This window comes from Crocuta crocuta, unplaced genomic scaffold (genome assembly GCF_008692635.1).
Source record: "Crocuta crocuta isolate KB4526 unplaced genomic scaffold, BGI_CrCroc_1.0 scaffold110, whole genome shotgun sequence".
Lineage (NCBI taxonomy): Eukaryota > Metazoa > Chordata > Mammalia > Carnivora > Hyaenidae > Crocuta > Crocuta crocuta.
This window is the reverse complement of record NW_027527386.1, coordinates 2762775-2785080: the sequence shown is the minus strand read 5'-3', so window position 1 is coordinate 2785080 and position 22306 is coordinate 2762775. Positions and strand designations below refer to the sequence as shown.

Genomic DNA, 22306 nt, shown 5'->3' with positions numbered 1-22306 from the left:
GGATGGATGGATGGATGGATGGATGGATGGACAGGTGGATGGATGAACTGGTGGGTGGATAGGTGGATGGACAGGTGGACGGCCGGACAGATGGACAGGTGAATAGATGGGTAGGTGGATGGATAAATGCACGGATAACGGACGAGTGGCTGAACCGGTGGATGGGCGGGTGGGTTTGCGGACGGATATCCGCGGTGCAGAGTCTGCGGCGGGGGCAGGACGGCCGCGGGCAGGGGACCGGGGTGGAGGTGTCCAGGCGAGGCCTGAGAAGCTCCCAGGTGCGAGCGATGGAGGCTAAGGAGCCCAGCCACAGGCCGGAGGTCGCCCCAGAGATGACGCGCTGGGGTGCGGGGCCAGGGCTGGGGGCCGTGCGCCGGGAGCCTTGCCCTCTTGCACGCGAGCCAGTGGGTTCTTAAGTGAGGGGAGGGGAGGGGCGGTGAAACGGCAGAGCCTGTCAGCCCCGCTGTCCTCAGCAAAGTGGGGACAGTCTGGGGCTAAGCGTGAGGGGTGAGGAGAGACGGTGTGGGGCAGGGGTGGGGGAAGGGCGGCCCCCCAGCACAAGGGGGCTCAGAGAGGCTACCTGACCCAAGGCCACACAGCAGAAAGGGGCATCCAGCAGCGTTTGAGCCCATCTTTAGCTGCTACATCACAGAGCCAAGGTTAAAGCCAAGAATGCGGGGCGCCTGGCGTGCAGGGGGGCTTGGGATCGAAGGGATCTGACCTGTTTGGGTGGGGTCCTTGCTGGAGAAGGAAGCAGGGGGTGTCGGTGATCAGAGAAGAACAAGGGTGTCTTTCCTGTGTCCCTTTCCACAGCACAGCTGGTGCATAATAGGTGCTCAGGAAATATTGAATGGCCCCGTGCCGGGCATGGTAGGAAAGGGGAGGGATAAAAATGAATCAAATGCCGCTGCCCTCAGAGAGATTGTCTTGATGTGAGCAGGTCAGTCTGAAAACACATCCATTCAGTCCACAAATATTCATTGAGCACCTACTGTGTACCTGGCACTATTTAGGTCCTAGGGACCCTGAAAAAAAAACCATGAAAAAACCCTCCCCTTGTGGACAGGACATTTCAGTGGGGGGGGGGGGAGGCAGGGAGATGGAAATAAATATAATACAGGTACCCCCCGCTCTTGGAAAGTTCCTATTACGCTCCTCCTTCCGCTTTTACGAAAGGCCTGTATGAAACGTTTTTTGGAACCGAAAGAAATCCGAAGGGGATTTTTGCTTTTATGAAAAAAAGGCAAAATGCAAAAAGAGCACTGAGCACTGGGTTTGCAGTGAGCGGAGGCAGAGGCAGCAGAGCCCTGGGCATCGAGGGCAGCACTACCCCCCCCGCCTCCCCCCTGTCTCCCCCAGGACCACACGCAGGCATGTCTGCAGCCGACAGACCTCTGAACTGTCTGCAAGCACCTGGGCCTTATCTCAACTAATTCTGTGCACCCATTAGCAAGATGTGTCCTAACGTAGCAGAAAAGCCTAAGAGAGACTATTTTGAGGTCTGGGAATGTTCAAACGTTTCCGTATAAATCAGTGGTAATTGCTTCTTTGCTTTATGCCACTTGGGGTTACGGAAGATTTCACAGGAACGCTCTACTTTTGGATAGTGAGGGAAACCTGTATGCGGCGTGTAGGGACCCCAGGGAAAACAGAGCAGGGTGAGCGGGTGGTTGAGGCGTAACTTTAAACAGGGTGCTCAAGGAGGCTTCACTGAGGAGGTGACATCTGAGCCAAGACTTGGAAGAAGGGAGTGAACTGTGCAGATATCTGGCAATGCATATTCTGGAGCAGCCTGTGCAAAGGTCCTGGGGCAGGACTGGGGCTGGAGTGTTGAGACACAGAGGAGGCATGTGTGGCTGGGGCAGAGTGAACGAGGAGGGAGGGGGTGGGAGAGGTAGAGCCTGCAGGGGCTTGGAGACCACGGAGAGGACTTGGGCTTTTACCCCCAGGGAGGTGGGAGCCTCCCCGCCCCCCCCCCCCCCCCCCCCCCCAGGGCTGCAGGCAGAGGAATGCTCACGGGCGCCCTCTTGTGGCCCCCGGGGCAGGGCTGATTGTGGGGGCGAAGGCGGCGGCGGCAGCAGGTGGGGGACCCGGTCGGAGGGGACCGCAGCTCCAGGAGGTGTGGACGGGCCCTGGATCAGCCTGGGGGCCGTGAGCTGCCGCCAAGTGCTTGCTGAGCACACTGCGCGCTGGGCGCAGTGCTGGGCTCTGGGGACACGTCGGTGGCCGACACGCCCGGTTCCCACCCAGGGAACTCCCAATCCCGTGGGGAGAATGACTCCCCACAGGCGGTCCCCGCGCCGGTCGGGAAGAGCGGGGAGAGCCGAGCGTGGGGTGCGCGGGAGGGGGACAGGGTGCAGCCAGGCACGTGGCCGGTCCCCAGACCTGCCTGGCTCGGCACAGGTGACAGGAATCCCAGACTTACCCACGTAAATGACGACCATGAATAGTAAGAAGGAAAAGAAAAACAAGTTTTGTTCTTTTCCAGTTTTAAACAATTTTTTCTTTAGGCCACTTAAGGCCACGTTCATCCCGCACTTTGGGATTTTCTGAAACTCAAAAGCTCTTACCCCCTCCCCCACCCCCACCCCTGTCACAAACCTTAAGTCTGGGCTCGGCTGGAGGGTTTCTTTCTGACTTGCTGTGTGACCTCAGGAAAGCTGCGAAGCCTCTCTGAGCCTGAGTTCACGCATCTGTAACACGGGATAAAAATAGCTGCCAGTGTGAGCCGCTGGCAGTGCCAGAGTGAGGGCTCCAGCTAAGGGGGTGGGGGTGTCTGACCCAGGGCTTGGCTCTGTGTGCTAGTGGTACTTCGTTGGGGGCGGTTTAGCCGGTCGCGGGGGGACGGTCCTTCCCCCGATGTCCCCCGAACCTCCGGGTGGATCTGAGGACCCGAGCTGCGTTCTGCATCTTTCTTCCAAACTGCTCTTCCCACTAGGTCTCCATCCAGGAGTGTCCTGGGGCGTTTGTCGCAAATGACCACAAACGCAGCCTAAACCCTCTTCCCCAGCCCCCGAGCGGGGGGCTCCAGGCTGCCTTTGGCCTGTGGCCGCCTCCCTCCTCACGTGGCCTCTCCCAGGTCTGTGTCTCCTATTGTCTCCGACAAGGACGTTTGTCATTGGGTCTGGGACCCACCTCATTACCCAGGATCTCCAGACCCTTCATTACGTCTGCACCGTCCCTGTTTCCAAACCGGGCCCCACGCCCGGGGTCGGGAACGCACACACGACTTTTCCGGGGGACAAGATGACCCACGACACCGCCCCAGGGATGGCCAGGGCGTCCGAGCCCCGCCGGGAGGGTCCCTGCCGTCTCCCCTCTCTGCCCCGCGTGGCCGGGCTCAGCCTCCGCCCTCGGCTCTGCCCCCGCGCCGACTCCCACACTCCCGTCCTGTGCTCTAGTTCCTTCTCCGTGGCGGCCCCGAGGATCTTTCCAGCAAGCACACCTCCTGTGGCTCCCTCCACCCACGACTCAGTTCACACTCTTCACCTGTGCTTCAGGGCCCTTGGCGCTTGCTTCCGCTTCTCCCCTCCAGCAAGATCTCTTGACACCTGCCAACATCTCTTAACATCTCGACTCCTCGGCCCGCTCCCCACGCCCTCAGCTCCAAGGGCGCTGCTCCGGGAAGCCCTTCGCACACCGAACCACCCCTTCCTCTGGTCCCCCAGCCCTTTGTCCCTGCCTCTGCCCCAGGCTGACCACACATGCGGTGCGTCAATGTGCATTGTGCATCTTCCCAGCCCGGGAGCCACTAGCGTCACCCCTGAGTCAGGACGGTGTCCCCAGAGTGCAGAGTGAGCAGAGACGGATTGCAATGGAGGGACCATGGGGTATGCGCTCAAGTCCTAGCTCTGTCGCTACCTGTGGGTGACCTGGGCCACTGTGACCCTCAGGCTTTTCATCTGTAAGTTGGGCACTGTTCTTTCCACCATTGAAGGCTCTGTGGAGCTACCCCAGGGCCCCATGTCTGGGAGGCCTGTATCATTAAGTAACCCCCTACTGATTCAATCTATCTGCATACAAGCAATCGGTGTTTACACTGGATTATAGGTGGCATACAACTGTCTTTTCAGAGATGCCCTTATGGCCTCCTTTGTCTTAAAATATTAAAGGCTTCGGGTGACTTTCAGGGGAGATGGAGGAATGGGGTGCCCCTGCAGTTCCACAGCCCGGGGATCAGAGCCTCTGTGACACAGAGCACGGCAGTGAGGCCCGTGACGTCACATTCCCCTGGGTTCAGATTCCAGCTCTACCCTTACCTGCTGCTTCCTGCGTTCCCTGCATAATGGCCACCTTGTCGGGTCCCTGCAGAGAGGAGGGGCCTGCGGCCAAGTACCCAGGATAACGGCCACCCTGTCGAAGTGCTCTGTGAATCAGCTGTGACTGCTGCTACTAGTATCTCTAGAAGAGGGAGAATATTGAGACAGAGGAAGCACAGACTGGAGTTAGTCCTCTGGGGTTCAAATCCCGCCTCTGGCTCCATCGCGATGTAACATCGGGCACATTCCTTGGTAGGTGCTGTCTCAGTTTCCCTATCTGTAAAATGGAGATAATAATAAACACAATCATGCCATTCTCTTAGGCTAGTCTGAGGATTCAAAGCGTTGATATGGGAGCCATGCCCGTGTAGGATCCCTGGTGCTCAGTGGGCATCGACTATTATCGTCATTATTACAGGTTTGAGTCATGAAATCCCCAAAAGCTCAGAACTGGGAACAGAGAGCGGGGGATCTCAGCATGAGGAGGGACTCCCAGCAGTCTCTGGAAAAGAGGTTTCCTCTATGGGGAGCCACTGTTGCTTACCTCCAGAGATGGGGAACTCCCTCCTCTCTCAAAGGAGCCATGATGAGAAAGATCTAGTTATTAGGAAACTTTCAAATATACATACTATTTTTCCCCAAAGATTCCCTCATTTTGGTCCGTGCTCTGCCCTTGGGCCTAGAGAGATCTGTGGGCCTTGACCCCACTCATCCCCAGATCAGCCCTGGTTCAGGCTTTGAAAATGCATGCGAGTGTGAAGGGATGGTTAAGAGCCTAGCATTCTGGGAAGAATGTGGGGCTTGGCCAGCACGGGAAGGAGCTACTGGACACAAGACGTGGCCCCCTTGTCACTGACGAGGCTGGTGTGTGGGGGAGGGGTGGCCAGGCCTGGAACTGAGATGAGAGGTTCATCCAGTGTAGGCTCCGCCTGGGCTGTGACTTCCCTCAGAAGTTCCCTCTGGGGCTCGGATGCGACAGACTCCCAACAGTTACAGTGGATTGAACCCTGGCACTATTTTAAAGTTCCTTTCACGGAGAGGTGGGTCAGGTGCCTCTGACACTCCCCTAGGCGCTGGGGAAAAATTTAGAAACGACGCAAGCTCAAGGCAGTGTAGTCCAGCGGTTAGCACACAGCCCATGGAGCCTGGACGTTCCAATCCCCATCTGTGTGACCCTGGGCAAGTCACGTCCCCGGACTCTGTGCCCTGGCCCCTCATCTGCAAAATAGGACAATCCTACCAGCTACTTTGTGGGGTTTTTGTAAGGATTAAGTGAGTCAATATTGAGTACAAGCTTATTCGTATTAGAAGTCAGTGAGCCTTATTAACATCACTAACAAGTCTGTGCTGACTGGGGACTATGCTGCTGAAAGAACTCGGCACAAACCAGGGGGCTTCAAAAACAGAAACGTGTTTGTTCACAGTCCTGGAGGCGAGAAGCCTGCGATCAAGGTGCTGGTTGATTTGGTTCCTTCTGAGATTGAAGGAGGATCTGGGCCAGGTCTCTCCCGGCTTCTGGTGGTTTGTTGCCAGCCCCTAATGCTCCTTGGCTTGTCGATACATCACCCAGATTTCTGCCCTCGTAATCACATGCGTTCCCCCTGAGTGTGTGTCTCTGTGCCCAAATCCCCTCCACTTGTAAAAACACCATCCTTAATGCAGTATGACCTCACTGTCACTCATTTCGTCTGCAATGACTCAATTTCCAAAAAGGGTCCCATTCTGAGGTCCTGGGGAGTTAGGACAGCAACATATGAGTTTTGGGGAGTGGGATACAATTTAGCCCTAATAAGAACTGAAAACCAAGGCCGTATTTGGCCAGAAAGGGGTAAACATCACACATTTTCACCAACTAGAAAAGAGAAAGAGGTCAGGAAGAGAGCAGGTCAAAAGAGGGAAGCGTTTCAGCACCGGGGACAGCGGCACGCATTCTGGTTTGCAACCCTCTGGCTTCGAACCTTCCAGACCCACAGGCCCAAGGCCTTGAAGGTTGCTGGGGGAGGGGGAGGCTTCCCTCCCCTCCCAGGACTGGCACACTCCATGTTCTGCAAATGAGGTCCTACTGGCAAGAAAGGACCCAAGGAAGAAGGGCTTTGCCCCTATTTTACATCTCCGTGCAGTCCAATTTCTTTCTGGCTGTGCCTAATTTCTCTCAGGCCCTAGGCTACCTGTTTTAGCGTTTCTCCTTTCCCCAGAAGACCTTGGGGGATTAAATTCAGAAAATAGAAACACCAGAAAAGGAGTAGAAAGACCAGCCATGGGTGGGGAGAAGATGTGTGCATCAGATGTAACCATAAGAGAATACAAAGTATCCTTTATTTACACAGCACATAAAGAACTCCTACAAAGCCACAAGGTGCCCAACTTTATTAGTAACTGTAGCAATGTGTGTTCCAATCTCAGTGAAATACAATGATATACCCACCTTAATGACTAACATCCAAAAGGCTGGCAAAACCAAGGGTTGGTGAAAAGGAAGCACAAATACCATCAGACCCGTTGGTTGGAGAATACTCTGGCACAACTCACTTTGGAAAACTGTTTGAAAGAATCGACTAAAGCTAAACATAAAGCTATGTTATAACCAGCAATTCCATTTCTGGATATGCCTTGGTGCATCAAAGTAGCAAGGCGAGGGTGCTCCCCGGCATATTTATTCATGAGAGCCTTAAGCAGCGGACAGCCCAGGTGCACCTCCACAAGAGAATAGATACCCACCTTGCCGTATATTCACAGGGCAAAATATGAAAAGGACTTAACCCCTGATACACATAAGCACCTGTTGTTGAGCAGAAGCTCAACAGAAGCTAGATATTGAGTGTACATGAGCTATGGTTCTATGGATACAAGTCCAAAAGCAGGAAGCACTCAGCTACACCGATTAGTGACACACTCGGAGAGGGAACCATAATTAAAAGCAGTGACGTAGTTGTGGCAAGAGCCAGGGTAGCAGTCCCTCCTGGGGGAGAGTGTCATGGGGTGGGAGGCACCAGGGCTTCTGGAGGCTGCTATGTTCTATTCCTTGACCTGGGAAATGGTTACATGATTTTGTAATTATTTGTTACATTGTACACTTCAATATTCTGCACTATGGGTGTGTGTATATGTGTGTGTAATTTTTAATGTTTATTTTTGAGAGAGAGAGAGAGCAAGCATAAGAGGGGGAGGGGCAGAGAGAGTGGGAGACACAGAATCCAACACAGGCTCCGGGCTCTGAGCTGTTGGCACAGAGTGAGACATGGGGCTTGAACTCAGAGCTGTGAGAACATGACCTGAGCCAAAGTCAGATGCTCAACCGAATGAGCCACCCGGGTGCCCCAAGCGGAGGGACTTCTTGATGGAGAAGGGATTCTCTTTTTGGTGGGGGTGGAAACATTCCGGAACTAGATGGTGGTGATGGCTGCCCNGGGATGTTTTTAATATATATCCATTACAATTTTTATTGTGGTAAAATACACATAACATTAAATTCACCATCTTAACCATTTCTAAGTGCACAGCTCAGTGGCATCACAGTGTTGGGTAACTATGCCCTGCATCCATCCCTAGAATTTCTCAGTTTCCCATATTGAAACTGACTCCATGAAGCACTGACTCCGCACCCCCGCCCCACCGCCGGCTCCCACCATCTATTCTGTCTCTGTGGATGGGACTCCTCCAGGGGTCCCCGGTGAGTGGGGTCACGCAGGACGTGTCTTTCTGTATCTGGCTTATTACACTGTGCATAGCATCCTTCAAGGTTCATCCACGTTGTAAGGGGGGGGGGTCAGAATTCCTCACTTTTTAGGTCAGAAGAATGTTCCAGTGTGTGGATGGACCGCATTGTGTTTACCCATTCATCTGCTGATGGGCACTTGGGTTGTGCCGCCTTTTGACCATTGTGAACAATGGCTGCCACGAATATGTGTAACACCTGTTTGAAATACCTGTTCGAGTCTCTGTTTTCAATTCTTTTGAGTATAGACGCAGGCGTGGAGTTGCTGGATCATACGATAATGCTATGTTTAACTTTTTTGAGGAACCGCCAAACTGTTTTTCATGGGGGCTGCACCATTGTACGTTCTCACCGCAAATGTTTTTTAAATGTTGGAAAGCCNCCCCCCCGGCCTGGGGCCCCCCCCCCCCCGCCCCCGCCGGCCCAGCCTGTGGGAATGCCAGTGTGCTGAGCTCGTCCCAGAAGGAAGGACGCGGCTTTAAGGAGCTCCTGCCTGGAGCAAACCTGGGCACCACGGAGCTGTTCCCGGGGCTCCGCACAGGGGCCTAGGGGAGAGGGGGAGGCAGAGAGGTTAAGGGGGGNGGGTCCAGCTCAGAGGACCTGACACCTGCCTGCATCCCACACCCCGCCTCAGGCAAACATCTTTTAAAATACCTTTGATCTATCTCCTCAGTCTTCCTCTGGGGGCTTCTCTCCGTCTCTCTCGAGGTCTCTCGTCTCTGCAGTTCTCACGCCTCGCACCCTGGCTCCCCAGCCTCACCCCGCCCAAGACGTCGTCCAACCAATCACACCCTCGCTCCGGATCACTTCAGGGCGGGCCCGCCCCTTTCCGCTCCTGATTGGCTCTGCCCTCGTCCGCTTCGCCACGCCCGCTCTAGCTCCGCCCCGCCCTTCTAGCTCCGCCCTCGCCCCTTCTAGCTCCGCCCTCGCCCCTTGACCCATCCTTCCACACTCTCTCGCGTTCTCTCGGATGGGGGAAACTGAGGCCCGGAGAAGGGCGGCGCCCGGTCCAAGGCCACGAGCAGGTCCGTAGCAGAACCCCGTGCTCCTCACCCCAGTCCTGGAGTACCTGCTGCACAGGTGCATCCGCACCCTCCTCCCCGGGCGGCCGCCGCCTGGCTCCGCACCCCGGCCTCACCCGGCGCTCGCTCTCCGGCTCCTCGCCCAGCGTCAGCCACGGATTTCATTAACAGCCGGTCCGTCTCCCCTCCCCCATCTCACCGTGTGTGGGGGTGCTGAACCACTGTTATTGTCCCCCCAAAAAACACGTTGGCTCCAGTGTCCTCTGTTTATTTTTAATTTGTCGTAAAAAAGAACATAAAATCTACCGTTGTAACCAATTTTTCCTCCTTCTCCAATTTTTTTTTATTTTTTTAAAAATTTATTTCTAGGAGAGAGAGAGAGAGACGGCGTGAGCAGGGGAGGGTCAGAGAGAGAGGGAGTCACAGACTGAAACAGGCTCCAGGCTCTGAGCTGGCAGTCAGCACAGAGCCCGACGCAGGGCTCGAACCCACGAACCATGAGATCATGACCTAAGCGAAAGTCGGACGCTCAACTGACTAAGCCACCCAGGCGCCCCACCTTTTCCAATTTTTTAACTGTGATAAAATACAATTAAATTCACCACCGTAACCATTTCTAAGCGCACAGCTCAGCGGCACTCTGTCTGTCGTGCAGCCGCCCCCACCATCCATCCGTCTCTAGAACCTTCCATCTCCCCAAACTGAGACTCTGTCCCCATGAAGCACGGACTCCCCGCCCCTGCCCACCCCCGGCTCCCACCATCTACTCTCTGTCTCTGCGGACGGGACTCCTCTGGGGACCCCTTGGGAGTGGGTCACGCAGGACGTGTCCTTCTGTGTCTGGCTTCTGTCACTGCGCACAGCGTCCTCCGGGCCCGTCCACACCGTGGCAGGTGGCGGGACGTCTAACTCTCAGGCTGAACGATATTCCAGCGTGTGGATGGACCCCATTGTGTTTATCCATTTATCCATCGATGACACTTGACTCGCTTCCACCTTTTGGCCGTTGGGATTATGCTGCTGTGAACTTGGGTGTGCAACCTCCTTTTCTCTTAACGCTCCCCATTTTTCTCCTTTCCAGGCTGTGCCTTTCTCACCTACTGTGCCAGGGACTCCGCCATCAAAGCTCAGACTGCCCTGCACGAACAGAAGACCTTGCCCGGGGTGAGTCCGGGTGCTGTCCGGGGAGTGGGGATGGAGGGGACGCTCTGGGACCAGAGCTCCTGGGATCAGCGGTGAAGCCCGAGTGCCTCTGGACTCAGAAAAAGGGATAAGGTGCAGAGGGACAGAAATGCTCAGACAGAGCATTTATTGAGTGCCTACTGCATGCCATGCTCCATACTTCACACCAGAGTGGTCGTGTGTTGCCTACTGCACAAAGCCTGGCCCCGCGTGCAAGTGTCATTGTGCGGAGACCTGAAGGATGAGGAAGCACTAGCAGAGAGAGGGGACAGCACGTGCAAAAGCCTCGAGGCAGGACTGTGCCTGGCACGTTGGAGGAACAGCAAGGGGGCCTGTGCGGCGGGAGCAGAGGGCGGAGGGGGAGAGAGGGAGGCGGGGAGGGCAGAGAGGGGACAGGGCAAGTCCTACAGGGCCTTAAGGGCCCCCAGGAGGAGCTTACACCCTGCCTGCTTCTCACGATGAAAAGGAAACGGATTTTCTTATCCCTCATCCTTAAGGAGCAAATAGAGCTACAGCCCCTTGATGCAGGAGCTGTTTGGCAGTTTTCCGTTCCCAGGGGAGGCTGGTCCAGGCTCATCTCCGCCGGCTCTCCCTCGTTAGCCCTGCCTTCTTGGGGTGGGCAGGAAGCCCTGTCCCCAGTGAAGGGAGGGTGGTCCTCTGAGCCACCCGAGACCAGTCCCCAGGCAGTCCGTCCTCATGGAAGTCGAAGGGACCACAGTGAGATCTGTGGCATCCCCCGAGTGCTGGGGGGCTCACCCTTCCTCCTGGGATTCTCAGGGACTCTTCAGCATCAAGGGCATGTGGGGGCTGCTGGGGGGGGTGGCATCTGCAGACAAATGCTGGGAACTTGGGCACAGCATGGCTGACTGGGTATACCTGCTGGGAACATGACATCATGGGCTGACTTGAGCCTGAACAAGCACCAAAAATGGCCCAGGAGTGGCCTCAACCTCACAGCCAAGAACAAAGTGCCCCTTTCTGGGGGGAGACAGGAGTGGTGGAGGCGAATGGCGGCTGCATCAGTGTGCTCCTTGCTCAGCTCCAAGCAGTCCTTGCTGAGTATCAGTGAGCCAGTGACTTAACCTCTCTGATCTTCAGCACTGGAAGAGTATTACAGGGTGGAGGGGAGGGAGGAAACTGTAAAGAAGGTGGTCACGGAAGGCTTCACGGAGGAGGTGACATCCAAGAAGAGGATTCACAGTTCTTGGTCCCTTGGACCTTCTGCCATCACGTCCCCAAGCCAGCTGACAACTGGAGGGTGGGTGTGTCCGTACAGGCTGGCACCCAGGGCACAGTGGGGTCCTGTGGGCCACGTTAGTTACGTCCTGCGGCCTAACGATTATTCCACAACCTGCTGGCTTCAAACAGCCAGCGTTAGTGGTCTCAGTGGCCCCGGAATTAGGGAACAAGTTTGCCACAAGGTCCCGGCTCGGAGTCTCTCCTGACTGTGGCTCAGGGGTCCGCCTCTGTGCTGGCCTCTGGAGCGGCGTGGACAAGGGGCCTCAGGTCCTTTCCAGAAGGACATCTTGAGCAGCCTCACAGCATGGCGGCCGGTGCTCCCCTCCGCCTCCCCGGGCACACAGAGGGCACCGCCACATGCCTCGGCTCAGCCACACACTGTCTGCCACACTCTCTTTGGCAGGAACCCCCGGGGGAATTGGGCACTTGGAAGAAGAAAGTGATTTCGTGGTGGATTTTTCCAAGGTCGAGCAGCCAGCAAACAGCGGGATGGGGGCCTGACCGCAGACCCCGTGTGGGCGCCCAGCCCTCCCATGTCCCGCGGGCCGTGTCTTGGCGTGTGGCGTCAGGCTCTGGCTGGGAGCTCTGAACCCTCTGTCCGGAGAAATCCATACCCACCTGGAGATCTGCTGACATTGCTAGCAGTGCCCCCAGCTCGGTCCTTCTTAGCTTTCCTCTGCCCCCATCTTCCTGCTGGCATCACTGAGACCGAAAGCCAGCCTCCCTCTCCACTGCCCGAGGCCCTGGGAGCCTGGACACGAGCAGCTTCTGCGTTGGGGGCCAAAGCTGGGCTCTGGGCTCCATCAGCAGCCGAGAGGGAAGCCAGAAGGTGGGGGCCTCTCTCTAGAGTGGGGGCCCCTTGGTCCGTTCAACAGACATTTACTGAGTCCTGATGTACGGCAGGGACAGGCGCGGGGTACAGACAAAGCACGAACAGATANCGACTGACTGCCGTCACGGCCATTCTCCAGCTTGCGGACGCCTCCCCCCAACCCCTCCCTCTGTGGCCACATGTCCCCCCTCATGTCTATACCTCTCCCCTCTCCCTGCGCCTTTCTCTTATACGGACACCTGTCGATGGGTCTGGGGCTCACCCTAAATCCAGGGTGAACCTCATCTCCAGATCCATGACTTAATTACATCTGTAAGGACGCCTTTTCCAAATGAGGTCGCATTCGCAGGTTCCGGGGGGTTAGGACTTGGGCGTATTTCAGGGGAGCCCCGTTCAGCCCACCATAAGGGGCGAGCACAAAATGAGTAGCGGGGGGTGCGCTGGCCGGGGCAGCCCTGTGGCGGTTTGGGGGGGGGGGGAGCCGGGACTGCACTGGCGACTTCGTGGGGGCAAACAAGGTGGCCTCTGGCGGAGGGGGCATTTGAGCCGTGTCTGGAGAGACGAGGAAGACTGTGGCAGATGGAGAGGGGGTGGCATGGGGACGGAGCGTGCCGGCCTGGGGGGCAGGAATGTGCCAGGCGTGTTGCTGAGTGTGGGAAACACACCGGAGGCTCCACTGTCTAACGGAGGAGTTTATGGGGTCTCAACCCCGGGGGGCGGTTCTGCCCATGGGACCCTGGGTGACGTCTGGGGACACTTGTGATTGTCATGACTGGGAGATGCTACTGACATCCAGTGATCAGGAGAATAAGGAGCAGCGAATGTTCCAGAACAGTGCTAATTGATATATGACACAAGCCACATTTAGCATCTACATCTATCTAGGAGGGGGCGTCCAGGTGGCTCAGTCAGTTCAGTGTCTGACTCTTGATTTCGGCTCAGGTTGTGATCTCGCGGGTCGTGGGTTCAAGCCCCATGTTGGGCTCCCCACTGAGCATGGAGCCTGCTTGGGATTCTCTCTCTCTCTCTCTCTCTCTCTCTCTCTCTCTGCCCTTCCCACCCAAATAAAATAAATTTGGGGGCACCTGACCAGCTTAGTCAGTTAAGCATCTGACTTTGGCTCAGGTCATGATCTTGCAGCTCTGCATCAGGCTCTGTGCTGACAGCTCAGAGTCTAGAGCCTGCTTCAGATTCTGTCTCTCTCTCTCTCAAAAATAAACATTAAAATAATTTTTAAATACATTTTTCTAGGAGGAACATTTAAAAATTAATGAGAGGTGAATTTAATTTGAATACTATATTTCATCTTAACCCAACACCTCTTGAAATATAATTTCAGCAAGTGGGCAGTATACTTAATGCGATGGTTCACATTTTTCCGCCGTGGGGGTCTAACATCGGCTGTGTGAGCTGTGTCCACCTCCAGCTGGACGATCGGTGGGGACCGTGTCTACTGTTTGCATTTTCCATAAACCTGACAATTGGAAAAATAGGTTCACCTACCCCAGTTGCTCTGAACAGACCTAAAAGATTTTCCAAGAATGAAATCAGTAATCCATTTTTAGATTTAAGTTTATACTTACTTTACCTATAACTAAGCAACGTTTTAAATTCTGTCCCTCGGTCACACAAGCCGCCTATCAAGTGCTCAATGGCCATATGTGGCCGGTGGCTGCCATATTGGACAGGATTGGTGGAAAATGTTCTAGGCGAAAGGTCAGCAAATGTCTTCTGTAAAGGATCAGAGAGTGAATATTTTTGGCCTTGGGGGTCATAGGGCCTCTGTTGAATCACATAAAAACACATACACACACAGACAATACATAAATGAAAGAGTATGACTGTGTCAATAAAACTTTATTTACAAAAACAGAGGACCAGAACAGAGTTGGCGGATCTTCATTCTAGATCATTGCGGTCCAGTAAAAATGTCCACAGTGGTGGAAATGTTCTGTCTGTGCTGTCCAGTTTGGCTGCCACTAGCTTCGTGTGGCTATTGAGCCTTTGAAATGTGGCATATGTGACTTAGGAACAGAATTTATAATGTTATTTAATTTTAATACATTTAAATTTAAACTTAAACCACTACAGGGGCACCTGGGTGGCTCAGTCGGTTAAGCGTCTGACTTCAGCTCAGGTCGTGTTCTTATAGTTCATGGGTTCGAGCCCCGCGTCGGGCTCTGTGCTGACGCTCGGAGCCTGGAACCTGCTTCAGATTCCATCTCTCCCTCTCTCTCTGCCCCTCCCCCCCTCATGCTCAGTCTCTCTCTCTTAAAAATAAATAAACGTTAAAAATTTTTTTTAAACTTAAACCACTACATGTGGGTAGTGGCTACCACACTGGCCAGCTCAAGTCTAGAATGTTTTTTTTTAATGTATTTATTTTTGAGAGAAAAAGTAAGCACAAGGTGGGGAGGGCAGAGAGAGAGAGAGAGAGAGACACAGAATCTGAAGCAGGTTCCAGGCTCCGAGCTATCAGCACAGAGCCTGATGCAGGGCCCGAACTCACAAACTAAGAGATCATGACCTGAGCTGAAGTCAGACACTAACCAAATGAGCCACCCAAGCGCCCCTAGAATGTTCTAGATCAGGAGATAATTACTGTGTTAGATAGCAGATGTAGAATGATCTAGACTGGGGGCCACCTCCTGTATTGGAGACTTCAGATTTAGAATGTCCTAAGCTAGGAGTCAGCCACTGTTTTGAATAGCACAGACCTAGAATGTTCTAGACCAAGGTTCAGCCACCAGGTTAGACAGGGCAGACCTAGAATGTTCTAGACCCAGGAACATGATGCAATGTCATCATGTGTCTCAACTGTGGAGTCTGGGGTCTCATTTTTGATACCAGCTCATGGTTGAGGGGAGGAGAAGGGGGAGTCTCTAGTAGCACCCAGCACCCAGCACCCAGCACGTCCCCACGCCCAAGCCTCTCTTCCTGTCGGAGGAGTCAACATCCTGACTTTTATGGTGACCGACACCTGCTCTTCTTCATGTTCTTCACGCTTATAAATATTCTCTCTAAAGGACTGGGCAACTTTTCCCCAGATTGCTTTTTACCTAAGAGGAATGGAATCATGTTATATGTAGCGTTTACCACCCGCATCTTTTCCCACTTACTGTGCTGCTGATTTGAGACCCAGCATCACCTGTCGGCCTGGACAGGCGCCTCAGTGGCTGTTGCTTTTTCGTCGCCGTGTAGTCTTCCGCAGCGTCGACACACAATTCCTTTGTCATTCTCTTCTTGGTGGTTCATTACAAACTGGACAGATCGCTACATTCGACAGAGGTTGACAGAAATGCACCACGTTTCCTTTGGGCGCAGACTCAGGAGTCCTGACCCCCGAGTGTGTGCGCCTGCGGCTTCTGGGGCTGACACCCACCCGCCAGGCAAAGAAGGGGGGTGACTTGCGGGTGGGCCTCCCTCCCCCAGGGCAGTGCTCTCAGCAGCCCTTCCAGAACCAGAGCTGGGGCCTCGGCGGCAGATTGCAGGAAGAGTGAGGGGGGCTGCTGGGGCGGGAGGCACCCCTGCCTGTCAGCCGCATCTGAGCACGGATGTCTGACCCCCCTCCGGGCGCCTCTGCCAGGAGCCGGAGCGCAGCCCACGCGGTTCGCCCCGAGCTGGAAGAGCCCACCCCGCCGGCTCACGTGCCTGCACACACAGCCAGGGAGTCAGGGCGCCGCAGGGGGTCATGGCCAAGACCGAGACAGCCGTCTTCTCTCACGTCCCCCGCCTCCCCGGAAAACCCGCGTGCACGCGTGTGTGTGTGGGGGGGACAGTGTGCAGTGGACACTTCTTATCTCTTCGCAAGCCGGGAGGGGAGTGCGCCGGCCCGTGCTGGCTCTGTGCCCCTCCCCCAACTCCGTGACGGGCCAGGCCCCCCTACACGACGCGGCTTCTGAAGCAGGTTCCAGTTCCGTCTCGCGTGTGACAGCCGCGTCCGTGGGGGAAGCGCTTTAATCAATTCTCAGCATTCCAGAATAGGATCCTAAATTGAATAACGGAAGCCCAGAATAGAACCCGGAATGGACCGCAGGACCCTGGAGCCCACGCTGGGCAGACGCCTCAAATGGCCGCTGACGTTCTTTGTTGGGCCGTCCAACCCCAGGACGGGGTTCCTGGACATGGAGCCGGGCGCCGAGGGGACAGCAGGTCCAGCGGGGTCTCTCGGGGGCCGTGCCGTTAGAGGCGGTGCCATCTCTTTCTTCATGAAGGTCTTGAGGGCCAAAGGACACCCCAGATCTGCCGGCTGCCCTGCTGTGCTTTTGTGCGCCCTGGGAAGGGGTAGGTTTGTCCGTCTGCCCGCGGGTCCCTCCAGCAGACCCCTCCTGAACCCCCTTCTACGCACACGGGCTTTCGGAGACCCAGGCCCACATCCCCTGACTTGGCTCAGAGCCAAGCCAAGCCTGAGAAGGCACAAGGGGCCCCAAGGTGGTTTGACCTCCCCAGGCCTCAGTTTCCTCACTTGTGAAATGGGACTGCAGAGTGTTCTGAGGGCCGTGCGAGGGGACACCTGCCAGCTGCCGAGCCTGGAGTCTGGCAAATCCACGATAATGAACAAACGAAGGCTTGCAGGCAAGTCAAGCCTGCGGGACTCTGGGCCAGTCTCGCCGTCTTCCCAAGCCCAGTCTCTCCCCCGCAGCGGGGATGGCGTAGGCGCAGCTGGGCACAAGCCCTTGACTTCCTCCCCACGCGGGGCGCTGTCCCAGCGCAGGCCCAGCTTGCTCTTTGCCCACGGGAACTGGGTTTCGCCTTCTGCGGAGTCTGGAAACCACGGGTCTTGTCTCATTTCATTTCACTTGCCATTTGTGGGCCCTGGGCCGGGCCTCTGCTGGGGAGGGGGCGCAGAGCCCTCGGTCCCTGTCCCTGGGAAGTCACCCAAGAGGGTCAGTGTGTGGGGGGGAGCATGTACCACAATCAAGGTGATGCCTGGACAAGGCACCCGAAGGAGATGGACTTGGACAGGAAGCCTTCAGGGAGGGGTGGCATCTGAGGGGCCTCCTCACAGTGAGGATGGGGTGCGGAGGGTGAGGTCCAGCCAGCGAGCTCAGTGATGTCCTGGGGGCACAGGAGGAAGGGAGAGCAGGAATGCCAGGATGCTGCTCCCAGGGCAGTAGGGAGCCACAGCAGCACCTAGAGCAGGAGGGAGGCTTGGTCCGGGTGTTTGACAGAGGCTGGCCTGGGGCCCCAGCGGGAGAAGGGGGGGCTGTATTAGCGGCTTCGGCACCACCCTGCTTTCTTCTCTTCCATACCCCCCGGAAACAGCCTGGTTGGGGCCTCTCCTGGGCCCCCGCATCTTCTAAAGGACCATCTTAGGGGCCCCAGCCCGAGTACCAGAGGCACCTCCTGCGGTCCCTTCCCCAGTGGCCTCAGTTTCCCCATCTGTAAGATACACAGGTCATACACAAGGGACCATGTATGACTTGGTCGAAGTCACCCAGCAAACGCTGGGGGGCAGAGCAAGGCCTGGACCTCAGCTACTTGATGTGTGCCCACCCCGGAGTCACAGACGCCCCGGAGCCCCAGCCCGCAGGACCTTGGCTGGAGGGCGGGCTGGATCCTAAGAGGACCCTTGAGGAAACCCTCAGGAGACCTGGACTCTGCTTCCAACTCTCTCCTCTCCCTTTCTGATTTGCCCATCTGCAAAATGCCAATGTTTTCGTCTCATAAAGTTGTTTGGAGATTAAATGAGTCAGGGGATGTAGGGATTCCTCCAGCAGGAGAAACCGTCTCCCCTCCCCAAAAACTCTTACTCATACTTCAAAACCCACTACACATATCCCATCTCCAGTGCAGCCCCAGAATAGCCTTGGGCTCTTCACTGTTCTCTGTCCTAGGGTCTCTGAGCCCTTGATCCCTACCTCTGGCTCAATCCTGACCTCTTAGGTCCCGGAGTGTCTGTATCTGCCTCTGTCTCCCCTCGGCCACTGGGGTCCACCCCGGGGTGGCAAGCTTACTCCGCATGGGGCACACGGGGAGTGTTAGGGAATAAATTAAAGGGGGAAGGGAAGGGGCAAGGAAGGGATGAAGCGATGGGGAGCCAGAGAAGGTGGAGGAGGGAGCGAGGGAGGGAGGGAGGGCACTAGGCAGNCGAGCGGGGGACCGGGGAGGAGGGGACGGGCTGCCCGCCTGGCTTCTCGGCACCAGACCCAGACCCCCTGCCCCCCGCGCCGAGCTGACCCAGGAGGGGGAAGGGGCCTCCCGGGAGGCGGAAGGTCCCAGGCTCCGCAANGGAGGGTGCGGGGATGGGGACAGGTTCCCTCCCCGTGGCCGCCCCTCCCTCGCTCCCTCCCTCTGCTCATCCATCTCCAGAAGATTATATTTAAATATCTCTTTTGTGCGAGGCAGGAGCTGGGCTCGCCCCTAAGAGGCGGTTTCCATGGCAACAACAATTGCCAGCTTCCGTGGGGTGAATCNGTGGTGGCTGTGAACAGGAGGCCGGAGCTCAGGTGCCCCCTGCTCCCCACCTCCTTTCACGGCCTCAGTCTGCCCCCAGCCCAGAAACCGGTCCCATCTGGTTGAAAAAAATCTCCCCTCCTGCCTCTAGCTAGCTGGGTGTGGTACCCAGGTGAGAGGGCCCCGGGTGTGTGTGTGTGTGTGTGTGTGTGTGTGCGCGCGCGCGCGCGCATGATGGGGGGAGGGAGACATGCTTTGGCCTTTCCCAGGTGGTCAGGGTCCCTCTGACGATGTGGTTGGGTGGGTGGCGGGAACTGAGGAACTGGAAGGCCTCTCTGCTTCTGGGCCTCCCGAGACTGAGTTCAAATTGAGGCAGCGCATGAGCTCAGAATGGGGAGGGGCTCAGAGAGGGTAGGGAAGCTGGAGAGGGGGAGGGGCGCAGGGATGAGGGTGCACAGTGAGGGAGGGGACTCAGATGGGGGGCAGTTCAGGGTCTGAGAGAAGGGGAAGGAGATCTGGGGGTTCATAGTTGGAGAGGGCTCTCTACTCATGGGACTGGGTAGAAAGATCCTTAGAGTTGAAGTCTAGGAAGGCTTAGTGCCTTGACTCACTCACCGTGACCTTGGATAGATAACTACTCCCAGCCATGGTTTTGACATCTGTAAAGCCTGGTGAAAGCTGGGGCTCGCTGGGAAGCTGCACAGGGACCAGAGAGGTGGCGTTCATCAAGCACCTTCTCCGAATGGCCACGGGGAGTGTCTGACCTTGGAGGGGATCTGGGGTCCAACCCAGGCCCGGTGCAGAGGCACTGCGTGTCCTTCTGTGCTGTTGGGTGTTGGCCATCTCCTCCCGGTCAGTTCAGTTCGGCAAGTTTCTCCGATTCTCCCTGCCTGCATGAGAAAGCAAGACACAGACACTCCCTGTCCCCAGAGCAGAAGGAGGAAGAAACCCAGAGGGGTGGAAGGGCTGCCTACGTGGGGCTTTCAGTCGGGGTTTTGAAGGATGAGTAGGAGTTCACCAGAGATACCAGGCTTAGAGGAGGATTCCGTCCTCAGATGAGTGGAGAAGCAAATGTCACCCACTTCCCACATCGCTTGAGTTTGTTCTCAAATAGCCACATTAGCTCCTACCCATGGCAGGGTAAGTTTGGGGGTGGGGATCACAGGAGGATTTCTTCCACTGAATATCATTTTCAGTGCTGAAGGCTGGGGACAGGAGTGTCCAGAACACTGAGTCCACATTGAAAGCTGGCCCATTCAGGTATGACAGTCCTCCCACCCGAGGCTCAGAGAACTGACTAAAAGTAGTTGCCTTGGTATCAGTCAGCTAGTGCTCAGTAACAAACCAACTCAACCAGTTCATTTGTTCGTGATTCCACGAGTTAGTGAGCACAGGCGGGGCTCAGCTGGGTGGTTCTTCTGCTAGTCTCTCCTGGGGTCCTTCATGCCGTGGCGGCCAGTCAGGGCTTGCCGGGGCCAGCTGGGAGAGGACAGCCTCACCCCCACAGGCTGTGTGTCGGGGCCTCTCCGTGCTTGGGGCCCCCTGTCCTCCTGTCCCGCCTCGGCTTGTCCACCTGGCGATGTGCAGTTTCCAAAAGAGGAAGCTGTAAAGTCTCTCAAGGCCGGAGCTCAGAACTCCCGCTTCTTCCCTTCCACTCCACTCCACTCGCCAGAGCAAGTCACAAGGTCAAGTCCAGATGCAGAGGGTGGGGAAATAGACTCCAGTCGTTGGTGAGAGAAACCACAAGGTCACATCACATACGGGACCAGAGGAGTTGGGCATCTTGGCAAAGAACATACTACACTTGGGAAGGCAAGGAGGCCTCTTGCAGCAAGGGATATTGTTACTGGGTTTTGAAGGTAAAGTAAGAGTTTTCCAGACAGCATGAGCGAAGCCCAGTACATGGGACTGTGTGTCATTCAGTTTGGCTGGTTTGCTGCTGGAAGCTGGTGGGATGCTGAGAGGTGGGCAGGGTGCCTGGTGGAGCTCAGACATAGCCTCCAGCCATGATGCCGCCCGGCCAGCCTTGACCTCCACCTCCCCTCTCTCTCCACAGATGGCGCGGCCGATCCAGGTGAAGCCTGCGGACAGTGAAAGCCGCGGAGGTAGTTGTCATCTCTCCGTGGCTACCAGGCTGGGGGCTGGCAGAGGAACCAGGGAAGGAGGGGAATCTCTGATCAGAAGGATGTAGCAGTCACCTCTCTGCTCACACACCTAATGGTGGGGGTGGCGGCAGAGTCCCCTGGCTCGGGTAGGAGAGCAGGGGGGCTCTGTCCTCTCTTCCCAACCACAGCGCCACCAGCCCAGGAGTCAGGAGTGGGGGGTCTGGCCAGGCCCAGCCGCTGCCCCCTAGAGCTTGAAATACACCACTCCCCGTAGGGTGCCATAATGGGGGCCTTCTGAGGCACAGGGGACGGGATCCCTGAAGGGGTCCCCGAGGGGAGTTGCTGTGTGTGTGTGTGTGTGTGAGAGAGAGAGAGAGAGAGAGAGAAAGAGAGAGCATGCATGCCTTGGCGTGCCTGTGTACAGACGCGTGTGAGCGCGTGCACACGTGCATGTGTGGATGCGGTCGGGGGCCTGCTTGCGTGGCCTGTGCGTGGGCGTGGGCGTCCCAGCGCGTGTGCTTGACGGCTCCCGGCTGGGCGGGCGGGTGTGCGGGCTGCGGGTCGGGACCATGTTGGGGACCCGCGTTGGGGCTCAGATGCCCCAGTGGCACCCAAGCCTAGTCATTCTTAGGGATTTTCCTGCCCCCTCCCCATCTCGGGTGGACTGGGGCTGCGGGGGAGCAGCCAGCCCTGGGGGTGGCGTGGGGAGCAGGGCGGTTGGGCCCGCTGTGTGTGCGCATGCCCGTCCCTTCTCTTCTCTCNCCTCCTCCCCCTCTTCCTTCTCTTCTCCCTCATTCTTCTCCTCCTCCTCTTCCTCCCTCCCCTGCTCCTCTGCCTCCTTCTCCCCTTTCTTCTCCTCCGCCTTCTCCTCTTCCCACTAATCCTCCCTTCTCCCCCCTCCTCCTCCCCCTTCCTCTCCTTCTTTTCCTTCCGCTTCTCCCCCTTCCTCTCTCTCTGTCTCACCCTCTCTCTCCCTCTCCGTACCTCTTTCTCTCTCCTTCTTCTCTCCTGTCTCTCTGGTTCTCTCTGGACTCTGTGTCTCTCTTTGTCTCTCCCTGTCTCTCCCTGGCCCTTTCTCTCTCTCACCTGCTTCTTTCCCGGACTCAGTCTCTCTGCGCGGGCCTCTCCTTCCCGCCCACCCTCATGAGTGACAGCTGCCAGAGAACAGGTTTCCATAGTAACGGCAGCTCACCATCGCGGGCTCCCGACGGCAGGGGAGCAGCCCAGGTCCCGGAGGGAGCNAGGCAGGGCAGGGGCCGCCGCGCTCCCGCCAGGCCCCGCGGCCCCCACTCGGTTGGAGGGACCGAGAAATTTCCGGGAGGCCAGGACTCGACTGAGGGGGTGTCTCCGCCCGCAGGGGACCGGAAGCTGTTTGTGGGGATGCTGAACAAGCAGCAGTCGGAAGAGGACGTGCTGCGGCTGTTCCAGCCCTTTGGGGTCATCGATGAGTGCACCGTGCTCCGCGGGCCTGACGGCAGCAGCAAAGGTGACCGGCGAGACCGGACTGGCCTGGGGGCGAGACTGGGCGCGTAGGTGGGGATGGGACCACGCTGGGA

At 56.7% G+C, this 22306-nt stretch overlaps 1 protein-coding gene across 1 annotated transcript in view; it reads left to right on the top strand.

Annotated features, from left to right (window-relative positions):
* CELF5 (CUGBP Elav-like family member 5) overlaps positions 1 to 22306 on the top strand; it is a 60807-nt gene that overhangs the window by 8707 nt on the left and 29794 nt on the right. The window contains exons 2-4 of the mRNA XM_077751834.1: positions 10078 to 10160; positions 20702 to 20750; positions 22108 to 22236. Coding sequence (XP_077607960.1) covers positions 10078 to 10160; positions 20702 to 20750; positions 22108 to 22236 — 261 coding nt within the window. The remainder of the gene's footprint in view (positions 1 to 10077; positions 10161 to 20701; positions 20751 to 22107; positions 22237 to 22306) is intronic.